General features: G+C 39.0%; 1 protein-coding gene across 2 annotated transcripts in view; it reads left to right on the top strand.

Annotated features, from left to right (window-relative positions):
• PITPNM3 (PITPNM family member 3) overlaps nt 1–18,277 on the top strand; it is a 49,027-nt gene that overhangs the window by 5,658 nt on the left and 25,092 nt on the right. The window contains exons 2-4 of one of the 2 annotated variants that reach the window (XM_033078030.2): nt 1,918–2,013; nt 7,102–7,209; nt 18,185–18,232. In XM_033078030.2, coding sequence (XP_032933921.1) covers nt 1,918–2,013; nt 7,102–7,209; nt 18,185–18,232 — 252 coding nt within the window. The remainder of the gene's footprint in view (nt 1–1,917; nt 2,014–7,101; nt 7,210–18,184; nt 18,233–18,277) is intronic. The other variant, XM_033078031.2, reaches the window with a different exon arrangement.

The following is an 18,277-nucleotide window of genomic DNA, read 5'->3' as shown; positions in this document are numbered from 1 at the left end:
GAAATTCCAGCTGTTCTCTGTTGAAGCAAAAAAACTAGGATTTTTTTTTTTTACTGAGGAAAATCTCTGATTTTAATCTTAATTACAATTACTTACAGTTAGTACTGGCCTAACTAGAACATTCAGCTTCTGTTCATAGTGCTGCAATGATGGCTCTGTTCTTGTCTCCTCCCTAGCTTTTACTGTGGCTTTGTGCTCAGGGCAAGCCCTGCCAGCTCCTTCTGTGACAGGTGACTGTCACAACTTGCAGTTCTGTGCAGAGAGAGCAGGTTAGATAGGAGACTTTACTTCTGCTTCTTCTAGAAGAAAAGCACATGTGCATTTCTGTGGGCTCTTCTTCCACGTCTTGGAAATGTTACTCTTATATCCTGCTGTCCTTCTGTCATGCTCCCCTGACAGCTTATGGGGAACTACTGTATGTGCTTCCAGTTCAACTGTTGTGACTCACAGATTGGTTGTGTAGTGTTCAGAGCATTTCTACATGCTTTCCCCTTCTTTGATTGGAAATTGTGATACTGAACAACTGAAATGAAATTAAAGTTTCTACGCTGGGTGCAAAAATTTCTGAAATCTGGCTGCTAAGAGTCAACTGACTGATCTAATAAAGGGTAGGTTCACTTGCATAGAAGCATAAAGTGTCATTACCAAGGAGTTCACCTGTGTTGTGAAGTAGGGCTGGTCTTTTAATTCCCTGAAGCAAAATTATAAAATAAAACATGCAGCAATTGACAATGTAAATCAAAATCAGTGAGTCCAGGCAATGCCAGTATCTAATAAAATCAAGAAATGTTAATAAAGTCCTCTGAAGGTGCCTAATGCTAATCTGCTGGCACAGAAGGAAACAGATTCAACCAATATATAAGGGCAATGCAATGCAGTGTAGCCAGCAAATCAATCTAGATGTGGAGAGCTGTTGCAGTGAGCTTTACGCAGATTTATGCTGCTGACTGTGGTTACCTTTAAGCTGCTTCTAAATCTAGAAGCATTCCAAGTGTAATATAATAAAATGGATTCTCCCAAGATCTTTTCTCATAGCCAGAATTTATGCCTGGATATTTGTGACACTTTTTCCTGCCCTTCCTTCACATTCTACATCAAATTCCAAGGTCCCTGGAACCATGAGCTTTTTTTGTGGGGTGAGTATTTTTACTGATTTTCAGCCAGGCTAGCAGCAGTTCTCCAGGGAATTGTCTTTGTTGTTAATATAAGGAATATATTTCACTACTTCTTTCTAGTGTTGGGTTGCTTATATCTAAGGATAATTCAGATACTTCAACAAATCTGGTTTACTAACTACGAATGAGTTTGAGTATAATAATCCATCAGGTCTGTCTAAGCTGTTGTGACTGTATCTGTTATGGTACCTATTCTAATGTGGTTTTGCCTTCCTGTCTTCAAATGACATGCTTCAAGTGAAAGCCCCAGGCTCCAGCACAGCAAAGCTCTCTGATGAAACCAGTTCACTGAGTGAGAATTGAGTAGCTTGTCTGCAAATCTGTGAGCCAAATAAGATGGCACTTCTTTTAGGAGTTAGATTGAATTTAAGTGGGAGCTATTGCCATGTCCTGGGGAAATGCTGCTCTGTGTCTTAGAAACAATGTGCAATTTGAATGTTGGAAGGGAGCAGCCAGATGAATTCAACGGGAAAGAATTTATCTTTTGAGGTCACTGCATTAGGTGAATGCAGGCTTATCTTCAACACAAACTTGTTTTAATCACTTTGGTTAGGTGATTAAAGTGATTAAGTTTTGCCATCCTGAGAGCTCTGGCTGGCTGACAGTTGAGATTAAAGTGTGCATGATGACTATCCTCCTGAGGCACCTACACAAACTGTTCATTAATGTGTTGGGTCGGGGTCTTTCCTGGAGCAGAGGTGAGCATTCCCTTATGTTAATGTGAGTCTCCTTGTATTTCCAGCTGGCCCATGTCGATTTGGTGGTGCTCAGCAGCACATGCAGAGTGTTCTCAGAGACTCTGTAGAGAGCTCCGATGATGAATTCTTCGATGCGCGAGGTGAGTACACAGTTTTGTCCTCCCCTCCCCGTTTTTCCGTGAACTGACAACATTGTCCTCATCAGACAAAACCTCCGTCAGTTCTTCTATCCAGGATTTGTGAATGGACCTAAATTTACAGGAGTTTGGTGGGGTGCTGGGGTGGATGATGGGCTGTCCTGAACTGAGTCTGGGGTCAGAAGCAGAAAGACACCACCAGTGCAGACCTCATGGGGTCTGACTCAGGTCCTTCCCAGTTAGACAGTGTCTGAGGTTACAGGGGTGTGCTCTTGTTCACAGTTTCTGATAAAGGCCAGGAGTGTCCGTGTCATTGATAGCCAACTTTTGAGACCAATGTCTTAGGTTTTCCACTCTATCAGAACTTTCACTGGAGGGACTGGGACCTCTGCTTGTTGAAGGAGCATTATTTGAATGCCTGTGGATTTCATCACAGGATATTCTGACTTGGAAGGGATCTACAAGGATCATTGAGTCCAACTGTGCTCTAACCAGCTGAGGTAACTGCAGCACTCCCTGCGTCATCTGTGAGGCCCTAAATCTTGATATGCTCAGTAACATGCTGTTTTGTTCTGAAGTGAGAGAAGAATTTGTAGGTCTTGTGCATACACAATCTCTCATCTCCAGTGGGAGACTGGGGCTCTGGTTTTGGTTCTGTTTCCAGGAACAAAAACTTAAGCTTTTCTGACACATTTCACTTGCTTTTTCTGAAAGAGCTTTCTTTAAATACATAAGTTTTAATGTCAAAAGTAGTCTATGTAGTCTGAAACGCTTGTAATGCTTGTATCATATTTTTAATGGTTACTTGAAATAAAAAGTAACTGCTATGTAAAGATAATGAACAACATCTGTTAATAAATTGTTAATCCTCTAATAACAGACTTTTAGTGAGAGATAATAATACATGATAAATTGCTTCTGTGGATCAAAATTAAATGTGCATGGGAGACATCTAAGCATGAAGAGAATGAGAGATAGTGATCTTTCCCCACTGTGTAGTCAATGAGAATATGATACCCAAATTGTTTAAGCTGCATTTAAATCTTAAGCTTTAGTGAGTGGAAGAGTTGAAAATAGAAAAGAAATATACCCTATGCTGATTTTTCCTCCATACTGTGTTTGTGCTTTGCAATGTACTTAAAATAGCTGTCTTGATGATTTCAGCAATGTTTCCAAATTGCATGTGAAGCTGCAGTTGTAACTTTGAGCAACAAATCATACTTCAATTTTTTTCTCCAAGAAGAGGACTAAAACTACGTTTCAGACATTCTAGATGGCGTAGCTTTCTTTGATGTGAATAGATCAAAAGTGTGACTATATTCTGTCTTTGGGAGTATGATCACTTATTGTGCTTGATGGAATATTCTTTTGAATCATCAAGACCCATTGTTCAGTAGTGCTTTGAAGGTCAGTTTGATGCCTGCATTTTTGGAGTTGGTGGGGCATGCATTGCAGGCTGAGAACAAGAAATGCACTTGGAATTTGCTGGACATAGTCCGTATTAAGTTGACACAAGTATTTCCAAGTTTAGATTACTTGATAGTTAGCTTGCAAAAATGCTCTTCAAATCAAGTTTTCTTTAGATAGATTTTCATTTCTTCATATCCTGTCACTGGTCACCAGATACCAGCACCTCTCTCCCCTTGGCCCACCTTGAGGAAGTTGCAGACTGCCATGAGGTCTCCCCTCAGTCTTCTCCAAACAGAGCAAACCAAGAGACCTCAGTCATTCCTCATAAATCTTGCTCTTGAGGCCTTTCAGCATCTTGGCTCTCCTCCTGTCGATGCTCTCTAATAGCTTTAGATCTGTTCTCGTATTACGGCACCCAGAACTAGAGACAGGACAGAGCAGAGCAGGACAGTCACCTTCCTTCAGCTGGCCTTGGTGCTGTGCCTGATACACCCCAGGATGCTCTTGGCCCTTTAGGTTGCCAGGATGCACTGTTGTCTCATACTCAATTCACTCTCAATCTGAACCCTCAGATGTCTTTCTGCAGGGCTTCTCTTTGGCCCCTTCTCCCACAGTTTGTAGGTCTAACCGGGATTACGCTATCCTGGGTGCAGAATCCAGCACTCGTGCGTGTTAAATTTCACATGGCTGGTGATTGCCCAGCTCTGTGGTCTATTCAGATCTCTCTGCAAGGCCTTGCTACCTTTGAGGCAGCCCATAGGTCCTCCTAATTTAGTATCATCTCTGCTTTCTCCTGAACAGCCTTTCAGAAACAAGTGCTTAAATGTCAGGAAAATAAATGTACACAGAAGCATAAATACTAGCAAAAGAGGCAGAAGGCGTTTCAGCACTCAGAAGCTCTCTTTGGTAAAGGAAAACATATGTGTGGGCTGAAGTAATTTGCTTTATCAGTAGATTAAGCTTAGCACCAAAGAAACAAGATGAGTTTGTGCTGGCATGAGGGAAACCTGTCCAGGACAGAGTTTGTGGCTTTCACCTCCTAAAAATGAGGTAGTTTGATACCCTTTTTCTTTCTCCAGCATAACAATTTCTGCAGTTTTTCTTACCTGTATTTCTCACCCATACTCTGTTACTTACATGGAGTGCTTCATCAATGTTTGATATTCTTGCAGCTGCATAGTGCAGCTGGAGTTGAGTGCTATGGGCTTTCTTCATGGGAGAATCTGGAAGCTTTCCCACATCTAGCCATGTGTAATTTGTACTTTATAGTCAGGCTCAAGGAGGAAACAGTGGGCACAGCAGTCGGCACCATTAAAACATAACATTGGTGAGCTGGTTTTGTAGTCTAAAAAACAGCTGGGGTCAAATCTCAGTTTCTCAAACAAAGAAGTTTCTGGCTGGCAGCCTTGTAAGCAGAGAATCAAGCACCTGTGTTTGAGATGAAGCAGCTGTACATGTTTTGACTGTTGATTCATCTGTCTAACTACTTAATTTAGTTTTACTGTTTTGTATTGCCTGGCTTTCCTGTGTTTCTTGCTTTCCATGTGACATGCCATAAGTTAAGCAGGAATTTTACAGTGTTAACACATAAAATGGTATTTGATGCAGGAAACTACCTTGTAATTTAACTACAACATACCTCTGATCACAGAAGATGAAAATTGCCGCTGAGCACATCATCACAAAATTGTCAGAATATGAAATTCCATGGTTGACTAACATTTTTTTCTGAAATTTGAAAAGCTGCTCAGAGAAGCCAGCAGCACATTCCCATTTGGCCATTTCATCAGACTTCTACGACAGACAGGCAAACACCCTCATACCGATCTCCCCACATGCCTGCCCCACAGCCTTTAAACTGGAAAAAAAAAATCTTCCATAACACAGTCCTGGAGGTGCATCTCTCATTTGTTTTCAGTTCCTTTCACTGATCTTCGTGCCTGCTGCACACACCTGCCAGTGTTACAGGCCATCGGCTGTGCTGCTGCTTTCTCTTCCAATGCCAATGCTGGACTTTGCTCAAGAAGAACAAAGTAGAAAAACAAAATTTACAGTAGAGAACCATTGTCTCCCATTTTTATTTGTGCATAAAATGTTACACCTGTCAACCAGACACTCACTGCTGCTATGGCCTTAAGGAGGTCTTGAGTGCTGTGTTTGTTCTACACTGCTGCTAATTTAAACACTTTTCCATCTGTATTTTTGCAATTGCACTGAGGGGCTGGTGTGAGACTCGGGGGCAAGACACTACTTGTTACTTTAAAAGTTGGCAGGAGGAACAGCAGTAAGGACTAAGCACAAAACATCACTGAAAATACTCACCATTCTCAGATGGATTTTAAAGCCACTTGTTGAGAGGGGGAGGGAAGAGACCAAAACCACCATGACTCCTTCCCTTCCTCCTTATAGGACTTCAAATCAACCAGCCTCTGAGAGAAAGTGACAAAAACCTGAGCAAAGTGCTGTGCTAAGTGGCTGATTCTCTATGCCTCAGGGAGCAGCTGAGATGGTGGCTTTGCTGGATCCAGCTTCTCTGATAAATCTGATAAATAACTTTATCATTGTTTGTTTAAAAGGTATGACTTTGGAAGAGATAAGATATGGTGGTGACTGTAAAGTGATTTATACAGTCCTTTATACATGTCCATCTTTCTTTTTCTTCAGTACCAAAATCTCTCTAAATAAGAGAGTACATATGAGAGAACATGAAAGAACATACATTTTTAAATAATTTAGAGACCTACTGCAAGGTGGTTATTGGAAAATTACTATTTTAGCCAGAAATGTCCTGGCTAAATTATTCTGGTTTTACTCTCATATTAGAGCCATTCTCTCTATGAAAGGCAGTAATAGAGCATAGAATTTGACCCATTCTCTGAAATCTGCCTTAACAAGGAAAGAACTGTCATTACTTATTTTACTTACTTTTTTTCTGTATGCTTGCTCTAGGTGCAAAGACTGTTCTGGGTTGTATCCAGCCAGGCTGAAGTGCTTTGAGTAAATTTATTCAGAAAAGATTAATGTACCCTTATTGTCAAATAGCTGTTAAATTGAAGGAATTTTTTTTTCCTACAACTTCTAGGCTTGTTTGGTGTGGGGTTTGTTTTTTACAAAAGAGTGTTAATATCTTATCTACAGGTTGGATTTTATGCTTTCAGTTTCTCCTACCCTGCTTCCTGGATGGGATCTCAGTAAAAGGGGTGGTTTTCTGTGCTATGGACTTGGTTCCATTCCATTGTCTCTCTGTGCCTAGATGAAAATGTAAAGCTTTATGTAGCACCGGTGGCTTTGATAGAAGGGGAAAAACATTCTTGGGAAGTCTTAAACTGGTCTCTGTGTCCACGCTTCCCTGCTCTGCTCTGCCTTTTGAATGTTCTTCAAATAAAAATTTAAAAATTTTAAAAACCCCAAAACCAAGCAACCGCACTAACACTCAAAGTTATTATTATAAACTTTGTGTTACAGTGCTTGTTCAAGAGAGAAAAGATCCAGACAGTCCTTTCTTTTCTTTAAAGCATACAAATAGGCAAGAAGCTTTTCTGGACAGTTCTGCATAATGTGTTATCTGTTCCCATTAGGGGCTCTAAGGAATGTTTATTTCTCTCTCGATTACTGGTTCTTACCCTGTCTTTTTTCTGTTGTTTGTCACAGCAATTTATTCTATTATTTTTCCTCTTACAGAGGACATGGTGGAAGGAAAAAATGCTATTCTCATAGGCATGAGCCAGTGGAACTCAAATGACCTTGTTGAGCAGATAGAAACAATTGGGAAACTTGAAGGAAATCAAGGTAATGTTTAGCTTGTACTACATAATTCTTGTTCTTAACAAGAACATCTGACTACTGAAGCCAGTACTTTTTTGATACTATGTAAATACTCCGCAGAAGTAATGTCACTCTACAGGATCCTATAGTTAAAAGATTTGCTTAGGTATGTAAGTGGCATTTTAGTGCTGAGAAATGAACTGCAGTGATGTCTTTCAGGAGAAAATTTCAGCAGACCAGGTAATACAAATTTATTTGCTTTAGTGGGAAGTCAGTGTTGGACTCAGCTGAACTACTATGAGATAGATTACAAGACTAAAACTTTTTTTTTCTTGTATTCAGCGTGTGAGAGACTTTTTGTTGTCACTGACTTATTTCAGTCTTTAAAGTCAACGAATCCTTGTCTGGAATTTCTATGGGGATGCATACTTTCAGGTGTATTTGGGGCCATTTTTATGTAAATATGTATGTAACTATGGACCACTGAAAGGAGTGGGAAATGGGCACTGATACACCAGTAAGAATTTGGGACTTAGGATAAAGGCCTAGGCAGTGTTATTGTTACTTTGGCTCCTAAATTTCCTAGTTGTTTGAAAATTAAATTATCTTGTTGACTGCAGTGAAAGAACTATCTTGCTTCTCCATGAGTGGTTTGAGGCTCATGCATAATGATGCTTGTTAATTAATCTAGCTTTAAAAATAATTTAATATACTTGTCCATTTTAGGAGGCGTTTCTTTATTTTTTTTTACATGTAGTCAATCCTGAAAGTATCTGTTAACAGCTTTAAGTAAACAGGTATATATAAACATAGTGGTTATCTGAGTCGTAAACTTCTTGATTACCTACCATGAGAATAATTTATTTTTATAGTACTGAACTAACAGGTAGACACAATACACACAGTGTATTTACAGTTGTTGAATAGGTAAATAGAGAAAAAAAAATTAAGTTCTACATTTGCTTTTAACATGATATCAAGGCCTCATTTAGGTTGCTTGTTAACTTATTCAGAGATTCAATGGCAATTTTTAAGATAATACTATAGATGTTGTACCTGTTGTAAATATGGCATTTTATTTGCTACAAAGTACCAAGAAAAAGGAATATATTATTATATCAATTATGAGCTAGTCTTTAAATAACTAGCCAGGAACCATTTATCCTCGAAATCTTGCAGAAAGTTCTCTACTTCTCTCACACCTGGCATTTTAAAACGGGGCTTTTTTTCACTTTAGCACCTTTGTGTGAGGATGGATTTGTTTAGCTTTTTTCTTCCGCAGTGCCCTTTGTGTTGGACACTAAGGAAAGAGTTCTAAGAGACTGATTTCAAGGGTTTCTGTTCTTCAGAAACAAGGGTGATAACGGGATGGGGTTTTTTGCATTATGCAGTTGAGTAACTGCCACAGAGAATGTGAGACCCAAGGCTGCATGGGAGATACGTGCAGAAACAAAGGAAGCAGTCCTCTGAGTTACACTCCATCCTTCTTCATACAAAAGGTTTCTATTTTCATTTAAGCCAAATCTCTGTGATGTTTTGCAAAAGAGAGGAAAAGAATAGATAAAAATTCTTTTTTATCTGTTCTTTTCCTTTCTTCTTTTCTGTTCACACACACCTGTTAGAAACTTTAGAACCAGCCTACCTGGCTCAGAACAGCCAGTGAATTGATTGATGCTAAGATGTATTTGCATTCTGATACTGTCACTTGTGCTGCCAGCACACTGTTGGGTCACACTTCATTGTGCTGAGCTTGACTGTTCTTAATAGAGATGTCAGGCAAGGACTGAAGTTGTTGAGAACTGGGCTAGCACAAGTCTGAGCCAATATTACATGTACTCTAAGTCATTAAGCCAGAATGTGATTTCACTGTTTCAGCAGTGCAAAAGAAGGTAGAGTTCTGTCTGTGAAGCACACTGACAAAAATCTTCTTTGATGCACTCTTGCTAAATACAGAAAATTACACAAACAGCAATCAAACTGCATTAAAAATTCATACAGCTGCATAAATTATGTTGATGCAGATGCCTTTCTTGTTGTGGAACAAAAGCATTTTCACACATCATAGTTATGCATTTAAATGCACTCCTGCTGCAATGTATTCTGTCCATGACATTAAGGGAAACTGCATGTACTCACCACTAGGAGCAAATTGAGCCTGGTGATTTTCAGTCCTCCACCTATCTTGAGATCATATCCTTACTTTAAATATATATTGTTAGTGTTTCTAAGTTTGAAGTTATTGTTGGCTTGCATAGTGCAGTGAAGGTAAGCTGAGGTAAGGTGAAGAAGACTTTTCATGTACTTTGAATTTAGTACATGCTTTATATTGCATTACTTGATTTTTTTATGGTGGGAAATGAGATTTCTATACATGTTAACTTGCGAACCAGGCAAATACTTGTTACAGAAAAAAATGTCATTCAATTCAAGCTAGTAATTGGCATGTAAACCTAAATCCATGTCAGCATTTCAAAGGGTGAAATCCTAAGGAAAAAATGCTGGACTATGGATTATCCATGAGGCCAAGACATGTTTGTTTGAGACCAAAACTGCATAAGACTTCGAATAATACTAGGGTCATCCTCTCTCCTTCAGTTGGTATCTCTTGTTATATTGGCCTTTTGTAAGTGGGAGCTTGAGAGCTGGAAAGTTTTATAACAGCTTAGCATACCATTTCTTTTTTCTTTTCTCTCTTACACACAAGTTAAAATATGAGAGAATCTAAAATCATCTCAAATGAATGAAGAACTACAGAGCTCCATAGGGAGGTAATAAATACTTGCCAGTGCAGTTGGAGTTTATCTGTATTGTTATGATTCAATCTCCATGTACAGCTAGCAGGCTTTTCAACTCTTCAGCCTTTATTTTGTCACCTCTTTCCCCCCCTTACTTCAATTAATTTTATTTTTCTAAAGAGTAGAAGAAAACTGCCAAGGAATGGGCAATGCAGCTTGATGCCAGGATACCTGGGCTTTGCCAGCTGACCAGTGTCACACGTCCATGGACATAAACCAGCTTTAATGACACTGAACAACAGTGAGAACAAGGTTGAGTTGTTCTGCAGCTTTATTAGATCAGATTGCCCTTCCTGAGCTGGTAACTTCCACGCTAGGAAATTTTATTTACTTCTACCTTCCTAACCGGTGAGCAGAAGCAGTTGGCATTTTCTGGGTTATTAACATAGACAAAAACTACTTTATAACTTTGTGCAAGCTACATTAGACCTCTTTTTTTCCTCAGATCTAATGAAATATACAAGCTTGGAAGTTTTTCTTGTATTGAGCTTCTGGATTTTTTCTGTGACTGTCTGGTTTTCTGCCTGTCCTCAATGAACTAAGAACTATTGCTGGATTCTTGGCCCTTTTACCAGAAATGTTAGGACAGATTATATTTCATTACAGTTGCTGAATGTCAGAACCAAGTTTGCAAAGCCAAGATTTCAGAATTTAACAAATGCCAAGCTTGAGATCTTAATGTGATCTTTATCAATTTCCTTTGTCTCTTTGCCCCAACACACTGATTTTAATTACTTAGTAGTGTGATAGTAATGGATTGTATATGTCAGGTTTCATTACTGTCCTTGATATGGGTAGAAAGAGAGCTTTTGTCTTACCATTGGTGGAAGACGTCTTGGAGGAAAGTTTATTTAGCAGTGAAAAGAAAGTGCTTGTGCATCTTTCTTTTCTGTGGATAGCTTTTTCCTACAAAAGATTCCCGTAGAAATTTAGAGAGATGTGGAGATGATCTTCAGGAACACAGATGGATGTATGAGTAGGAAGGTTGAAATGGTTGGTTTAGATTGTGTATTAAAATCAAAGTAACAAGATCTTTGCAATAATGTGAGTTTGTGGTGTAGTTGTGGAAAAATAGGTAATTGTCATGTTTTTGTTTGGTTCTTTTTTTTAAGGAAAAGAAATATACACCTTTGTAATATGTGACGGAATTAGATGAGATCTGAAGCTTGGTATGTACAGTCTCTGGTTTTTTTTGACTGTACATTCTTGTACAACTCATGGTTCTCAGGAGCATATAATTTCTGTCTTTCACCAGAAGGTGTAATTAATCATAGAGTGATTTGGGTTGGAAGGGACTTTAAGGCCCATCTCATTCCAGCTCGCTGCCACGGGCAGGGACACATTCCACTATCCCAGGTTACTTCAAGTCCTGTCCAGCCTGGCCTTGGGCACTCCCAGGGATCCAGGGGCAGCCACAGCTTCTCTGGGCACCCTGTAGCAGTGCCTCACCACCCTCAGAGGCATTACTTTCTTCCTAATGTCCAAGCTAAACCTGCTCTCGGTTTAAAGCCACTCTCTCTTGTCCTACCACTGAATGCTCACTGGCCTGCTGAAGAGAAATATCAACGAGGCTATTATCCAAGGTCACAAACCCGCCAGAAGTGGGCTCCTTTCCCTGGGCCCTGGGCCATAAAATTTGTCACAGTGTTTCCTTCTGCATCCAGTAAAGGATGGAGATTCTTCTTGGCTCTCTTTTTATGGCTGGCATATTTGTAAAAAACATTTTATGTTGTCTTTTGTAGCAGTAGTTTTAAGACTAAGTTCTAGTTGGGCTTTAGCCCTTCCAGTTTTGTCCCTGTGTAACCTCACAATGGCCCTGCAGTCCTCCCCAGTTGTTTGCCCCTTTTTTCAAAGGTGATAGGCACTCTTTTTTTCCTCCTGAGTTCAAGCCAAAGCTCTCTGATCAGCCAGGCTGGTCATCTTCCTTGCCCAGCCTGCATTGCTCAGCCTGCTGCCCAGCCAGCCTTGCTCAGCCTGCGTTTTCCAAAATGTAAATTTTACGGAAATCCATGCATGCACACACAAAAAAAGTGAAACAGGCAAAGCCCAAATGAATCTTGACTGTTTCTTTGTTTTAAAACTTAATTTATTAAAAAAAACAAACAAAAAAAAAGAGGCTGTATTTGGTATTTTTGTGGAAAATAACCAAGCAAGCAATCAAATAACAATGTAATTTCTATAATAAAGCTTGCCACAGATGATGAATATTTATTTAATACACCCTAATTGAATTTTAAGAGTCATTAGTCAATTTTGTCAGCAACATGCTACTATTTTACTCTGCAAGTCCAGTTAATTGAATTTAATTGCTTCAAATTAGGATGAATTCTCAGGTATATTGACAAAATACGATTTAATTTTTAGTTGTTTAAAACATAACTGACTGTAAAATGCCTGTGAAATTCACTTTTCCTGTGCTTCATATGCCACACATACAGACTGATGGATTGCTTTACTGGTTACCAGCAAAATATTTGGACATGATCAGCTTTCACAACTGGAAATTTTCATATCAGGTGAGTGAAAGGCCTTTCTTTGTCCCATTGCACAAGACTAGGTTACACAGATATTTTCATCTTTTAACAAATTGTCTATCTGGAAAATAGTTCTGACAAGGACATTGCTTTCTTTCTGGGAGTCATTTAAATGGCTGTTTTAGATCAAACTTACTCTTCATATCTCTCCCATTACAAGACAGTGGTTTGGAGCTGGGAGGTGCCACTGTTGTGCAAGTTGTGTTTGGTCTGTGTATGGAAAACTGCTATTCCTTCCCTGTCTGGACCACCTAGGATTGAGCTTTTTGATTTCTACCAATTTTTTTTAAAATTACAAGCTTTGTATTTTTCAGTGGACCATAAAGTGCTGTTGAATTCGTGACATGCACTATGACTCCCTGCTACTCTAGCTGCTCTTTATAACTTCCCTTTAGAAAAATATTTCCTGAGATTTTAAGTGCAGTAAGTGCATCACTGAGTGATTTTTTTTTTTTTTTTTCCTCTCAGTATCATATTTTTTGGATCTCATTTTTTCCCCATCTGGAGTAAGGGGGAAAAAAAGGCTGGTTTATATGTGCAGCAGCCAGTTTCTAAGAGTGTTACGGACAATTTCTTGTTCATTCCTTCAACTGTTCTTTCTGTTCTCCTGTCATAATATCCACAAGGCACTGAACAGAACTGGAAGACTAGAATCATGTTTTTGGTTAAGATTCAGTTTGATATACATCTGTGGAGTAAGCTAATTTATAAAATCATAGAATATCTTAAGTTGCGAGGGACCCATAAGGATCAAGTCCAACTTCCTGCTCCTCACAGGACTACCTACAGCTAAACTGTATGACTACACAGCGGGAGCTTGGAATTCATGTTTTCTGTTGTCTTGTGTGCACAAGGCTGCTAGAAAGACTTAACTCGCTGACAGTGCTTCTTCTCTTTTGAGAAAGTTTGGTTTTGTTTTGAGCAGACCGCATGAGGAGTAGCTTTTCAGAGCACACTAAGCTCCCAGAAATTGTATTGGGCATTCCAGAGCATTAAGCATGTACAAAACAGGCCTTTGTCATGTCCCAGACTGCTTGAATTTCTGGTTAGGCCAAAGTAATGCACAAGGTAAGACCATACCAGTCAGAAGGGTAGGATACACTGATAACTGCTAAAAATATTTACCGTGATCTTGTCCTGTACAGGAAGGTGGAGATAGGAAAGTGAATTGTAGAAAGTAATTGTTATTTTATTACTTTGTAGGATACAAAGAGTTTTTAATTTGACTGTGGAACAGTACTGCTTTATCTTTCCATCAAATTAAGAGTATAAGTAGAAACATTATTGTGAGAGAGAAGCAATTAATGAACTTCAGGAGATTTTTCTTCATCAAATATCCAGCTGGGTTGTTAGACTATAGGTACAAGTCTTACGTGTAAGAGTAAAGTTTAGCTACATCATTCTTCAGGTTGATGTTTTTGTGGAAGGAAAAAGACTTTGTAGTCTTCTTGAAAAACAATGATTGTTTCTTGTGAAATAGAATTAATCCCAGTTGAAGTCAATGATAGAGGCTGTACAGGGTTGAAAGATGTTCATATGGTGCTTGGTTAGGAGCAAAGCAGAGCCTGAAGATCCCCGTGCAATGGTTACGTGGAGTTTTGGCAAGGAGTGATGCTAAGGTGCTAGCAATCAGCCCTGAGTTAACTGCAAAGTATGACAGAAATGCAGCTGATAATTTGATCTTTAACGTCAATTTTTTCAGGCAAGATTGGATTTTTTCTCTTGTTCTTCTTCCTTGTATAATTTGTATATTTGTATAATTTTCCTGTATAATAATGGGAAATGTATATATTTATTTCTCACTTCATTCTTTCCTGAGTATAAAATAATTCAATAATTCTATGTTAGTCTTGTTTTGTTGAATTCTACAATTCTAATGTTTAAAAAAAAAGTTAATTGCTACGTCAAGGCAATAAAAAGAAAATATTTCAGATACACTAAATTGGGTGTGAATTAGCATTTGCCACTTTAATGGGAATGGTTAATTTTATGCATTGCACAGTTCAGACATTTTGTTAAGTGACTTGTCAATTGTGATGTGGGTACTTACCCATAGTGTCTGAAACTATGAGCTATGTTCAGTTGGATCCATTAAACTCCCACAGGAAACCAGGTTCTGTGCAAGACTGGTGCAGGCTTTGGTGTCTTTGGGGAGTTCATCTGCTCTCATTTTTCATTTTCTCACTCATTCAATCCCCTTTGTTACACCTGCCATGCATCTCAGAGGTTCTCCAACATTTATACAATAGTCAAAACACTCAACAGAAACATCTTTCCACCCTCATGACTGCTATAGTGAGTTTTACTTTGTACTAGTGTTTCTCCTTCTGTCTCTCACCTCTGAGAGCTGCCTTACCTAATTTTGTCCACTGTGAATGTTCTGTGTAAGCAAACTGCTCTCTTCCTTCCCTCCAGTAGCTTGTGATCTACCCCTCCTCGTCATGCCCTCCTGGAGTCACATAATTAATTAAGCAGTGTTCTTACATAGCTGACTGTAGTGTTTATGCTATTAAATTTATTGCAAGAGCATCTACTGCTGCCTATTAATACTAATATGAAGAGTGGCAAAGAGAAAATTTGGCTTAGTGAAAAGTAGAAGGGAAGAATGGAAACTACAATAGTCATCAGCATTCCAAAACACATCAGATTGCTCATATAAAGAATAGATTTTACTTCTGGCTGCAGGTTTTAGAGAGAAGCAGTGGATTAGATTTCTGCAAATCACCGCTGTTGGCAGTTTATAGTGGGGCAGGTTGCTAGTGTTGTGTAACTGGGGTAATTTAATTTTGTGATGCTTTGTGTTCTAGAATAGAGCTCAGAAAATGCATGCAAAATGGAGGAAGCTTAATCTACTTGCTAAGATATTTTTTAGCTGAGAGCTGAGTCCTGCTGCAGAGAGCATTGCTTTCCTTGCACTCTCTCCCTTTTCATTTTTTAATCTGTATTGAGATCCGGTCCACATGCTGAACTCAGTATGTGTTCTTGCATCATTTTCATTGGGCCTGGAGTTTCCCTGGCTGCCATTCCCATGGAGAGGATCATACCATCTGTAGGTATATTGCCTCTTTTCCTTTCCCTGTTTTCCCAAGTTTGACTTGTCTATGCTCAGACTAGTGTTACATTTGCTACAGCATTTTTAAAAATACTTAACAAAACAGGTTTTTCTCTTCAGAAGTTAATTTTCACAGGATTCTTGCTGAGGTGAAAGTCGTGTTCTAAAGAGGAGCATCAATGTTGTTTGTTCCAGTGGTATGGTTATACTGTTATACTAATTCAGATTATTAGAACACAGAAAGTTGTTACACCATAAAGCTTGCTGGCACCTTTTTTGGTCAGTATTGAAAGATTGGATGTGTGAGGGAAGAAAGAAGAGAATGATTCCCCTGGTATCTCATTGATGCTGAGGTGCATTAGTCTGTTCTGCTGTGCTGTCCTCTAATGCTGGACCCATTATTGACATAATCCCAGGCACGAGCAAAACAGGATTCGAGAATTGTACGAAATGCCCTCTGACATCTCAGGAGCACAGCTACATGGATGTGTAATGGCTACAGTCTACAAATCTAATGTATGTGTAATGGCTATGTATCACAGCATGACACTAAAGGTAACTTTGTGAATCTTATTTTTCCCTGCAACTGCTTTCTGTGAGGAATACAAATGGTTATTTTTACTGGTGTTACGAATCTTCTGTGGGAAAATAAGGTGGCTTCTATTCTGGTTTTAACACTGCCCAAAAAACACCTTCTTGATTTTTTTTTTCTAAGTTTTTTTAGTAGCATGCAGATAAAAGTAATTGCAGATCATCCTTCAGCTCTTGGACAGAGAAGTGGCATTTTGTTCAGAATATGTGAAATTTACTGTTAGATAAATATAAGAAAAGCAACTGTCTGTTTCTTAATTCTACCAAATAAAACTTAATTTTTGTTCTGTAGCGGATGTGTCTTCAGTTTCTGTCGAGAGTTGTTCTTTTGTGATGGAGAGTTTCTGTCTGCATAACCATTCAAAGCTGCCGTGGGAAGGAATTTTCTTCATGAAACCCATGGTTTTAAATGTTGTTTGTGGAATTGTGCATACAAGCACTTCAGAAGGGTGGTCTGTGCTCTTGGCATGGAGGTCTGGCTTTTGCCTTTAGCTCTCACATTCCTGAGAACTTCACACTTTGCTCCCAAGGGAGTGACTGGCGTGGTTCAGCAATGACTCTCTCTATGAGCTATTGTGTTTAGTATTTCTTCCCTAGTAGGCTGAAAGCAGGTAACAGTTGTCACCCAACCTCTTTGGCAGAACAACAGTCTGTGAATTGTCCTGGCAAGGAACTGAAAATGAAAGAGATTGTATGAGAAATTTGGAAATAGCTAATTCAAGTGATTTTTATTCCTCAGAGGTAAGGTATGACAGTGTACTGCAAGTAAAGCTTGCACAAAGAATGGACCAAAGCAGATTTCTTTGCTGTATATTAAAAACCTGTGATTTTTTCTGTCCTTTTTATTCCCTTCAAAACCAAATTCTCAGCTGTGTTTGTTGGAGCACCTGAATAAATAGAGAATAGTTGGAGAGCTCTTACTTTGTACTGCTGCATCCATCAGAGGAGTTAAACATTATTATTATTCTTCTTTATGTATTAACCCTAGTTGGATTTAGCACAACAGCATTTTTAATTCATGAGATTGAGAGACAGTGTCCACAAGTTCTAGAGCCTTCTTAGGCACTAGGCAGAAGCAGGCAACTGCTGCACATACGATTTTATTCACATATCATAGAGGGCCACCAGCTTCCCTGGACCTTGTCATTTGTTATTCTGTTCTTTGATGCCAGATACATGCAACGGGATGTTGCCTCTGTTTTTGAGTCAGGCTGTGCCCCAGGAGCAGAGTTCTGTGTCTGACACATGTATGAATGTACTCAAGTGGTAGGTAGGTTCTGGGAAAAAAGTAAGTGTTGCCTGGGCCTCTGAAGAAAGAACCTAGAGAAGGGATTGAGAGACCTGTGTTCTCATCCCTGCTCTGAGGGTAGATATAGGTAGATGTAGGTAGAGGTAGGCTGATACTTTTGGGTTTTGTCATGGTCAAAAGATGGCAAAGATGTTTACCCTCCATGGTAGTACTGGCCAGAATGCTGTAGGAGCACTTTATCTGTAGGAAGTGCCTTTATTCCCATGTCTCTCTATATTAGGTTTTTGTATATAGATCTGAGTACTTGCAACTTTCCTTGGCTGGGTGGACTGTGGGAGGGAATGGAAGGACAGAAATATTCTTTAAACAGCTGCTAATTAAACATTGGTAATAAGAATCTGGTTTGTATTGCTAGGTAAGTTATGCCATTTCTTTGTTATTTTCAGTGGCTAATGGTGCAGGTTATCAAATGGATTCTTACCTACATTATCAAATAGATTTCTCCCTACCTACCATTAAGTTTCATTGCTTATGATACCTTTCTTCAGAAGAGTGAAATCTAACTTCCAGCATAACCATTTTGATTAATAGATTCCGGTAGTTGTCAAGTGTGTAATGTGCTGATCTATTCCCATGGAAGCCAGTGGGGGTTTTGGAAATTAGGGTAGTAGTCGTCACTTGCAAAATATTTACAGCAACACAGGAGAAAAAGTAAAGAACTTGATGACTTGATGTTCATGTAAAGCAATTTTAGTTTATATTGTGGTTTCTTTTGCAGGTGAAGAGTCTGCATTTTGCTCATCTGGCTTTCTACAGGAAAAACAACGTGAGTTGTTCTCATTTTTCTTTGTACCAAAGCTATTCAATAACT

Source organism: Catharus ustulatus, chromosome 22, assembly GCF_009819885.2.
Source record: "Catharus ustulatus isolate bCatUst1 chromosome 22, bCatUst1.pri.v2, whole genome shotgun sequence".
Classification (NCBI taxonomy): Eukaryota; Metazoa; Chordata; class Aves; order Passeriformes; family Turdidae; genus Catharus; species Catharus ustulatus.
This window is presented reverse-complemented; position numbering and strand designations above follow the sequence as displayed.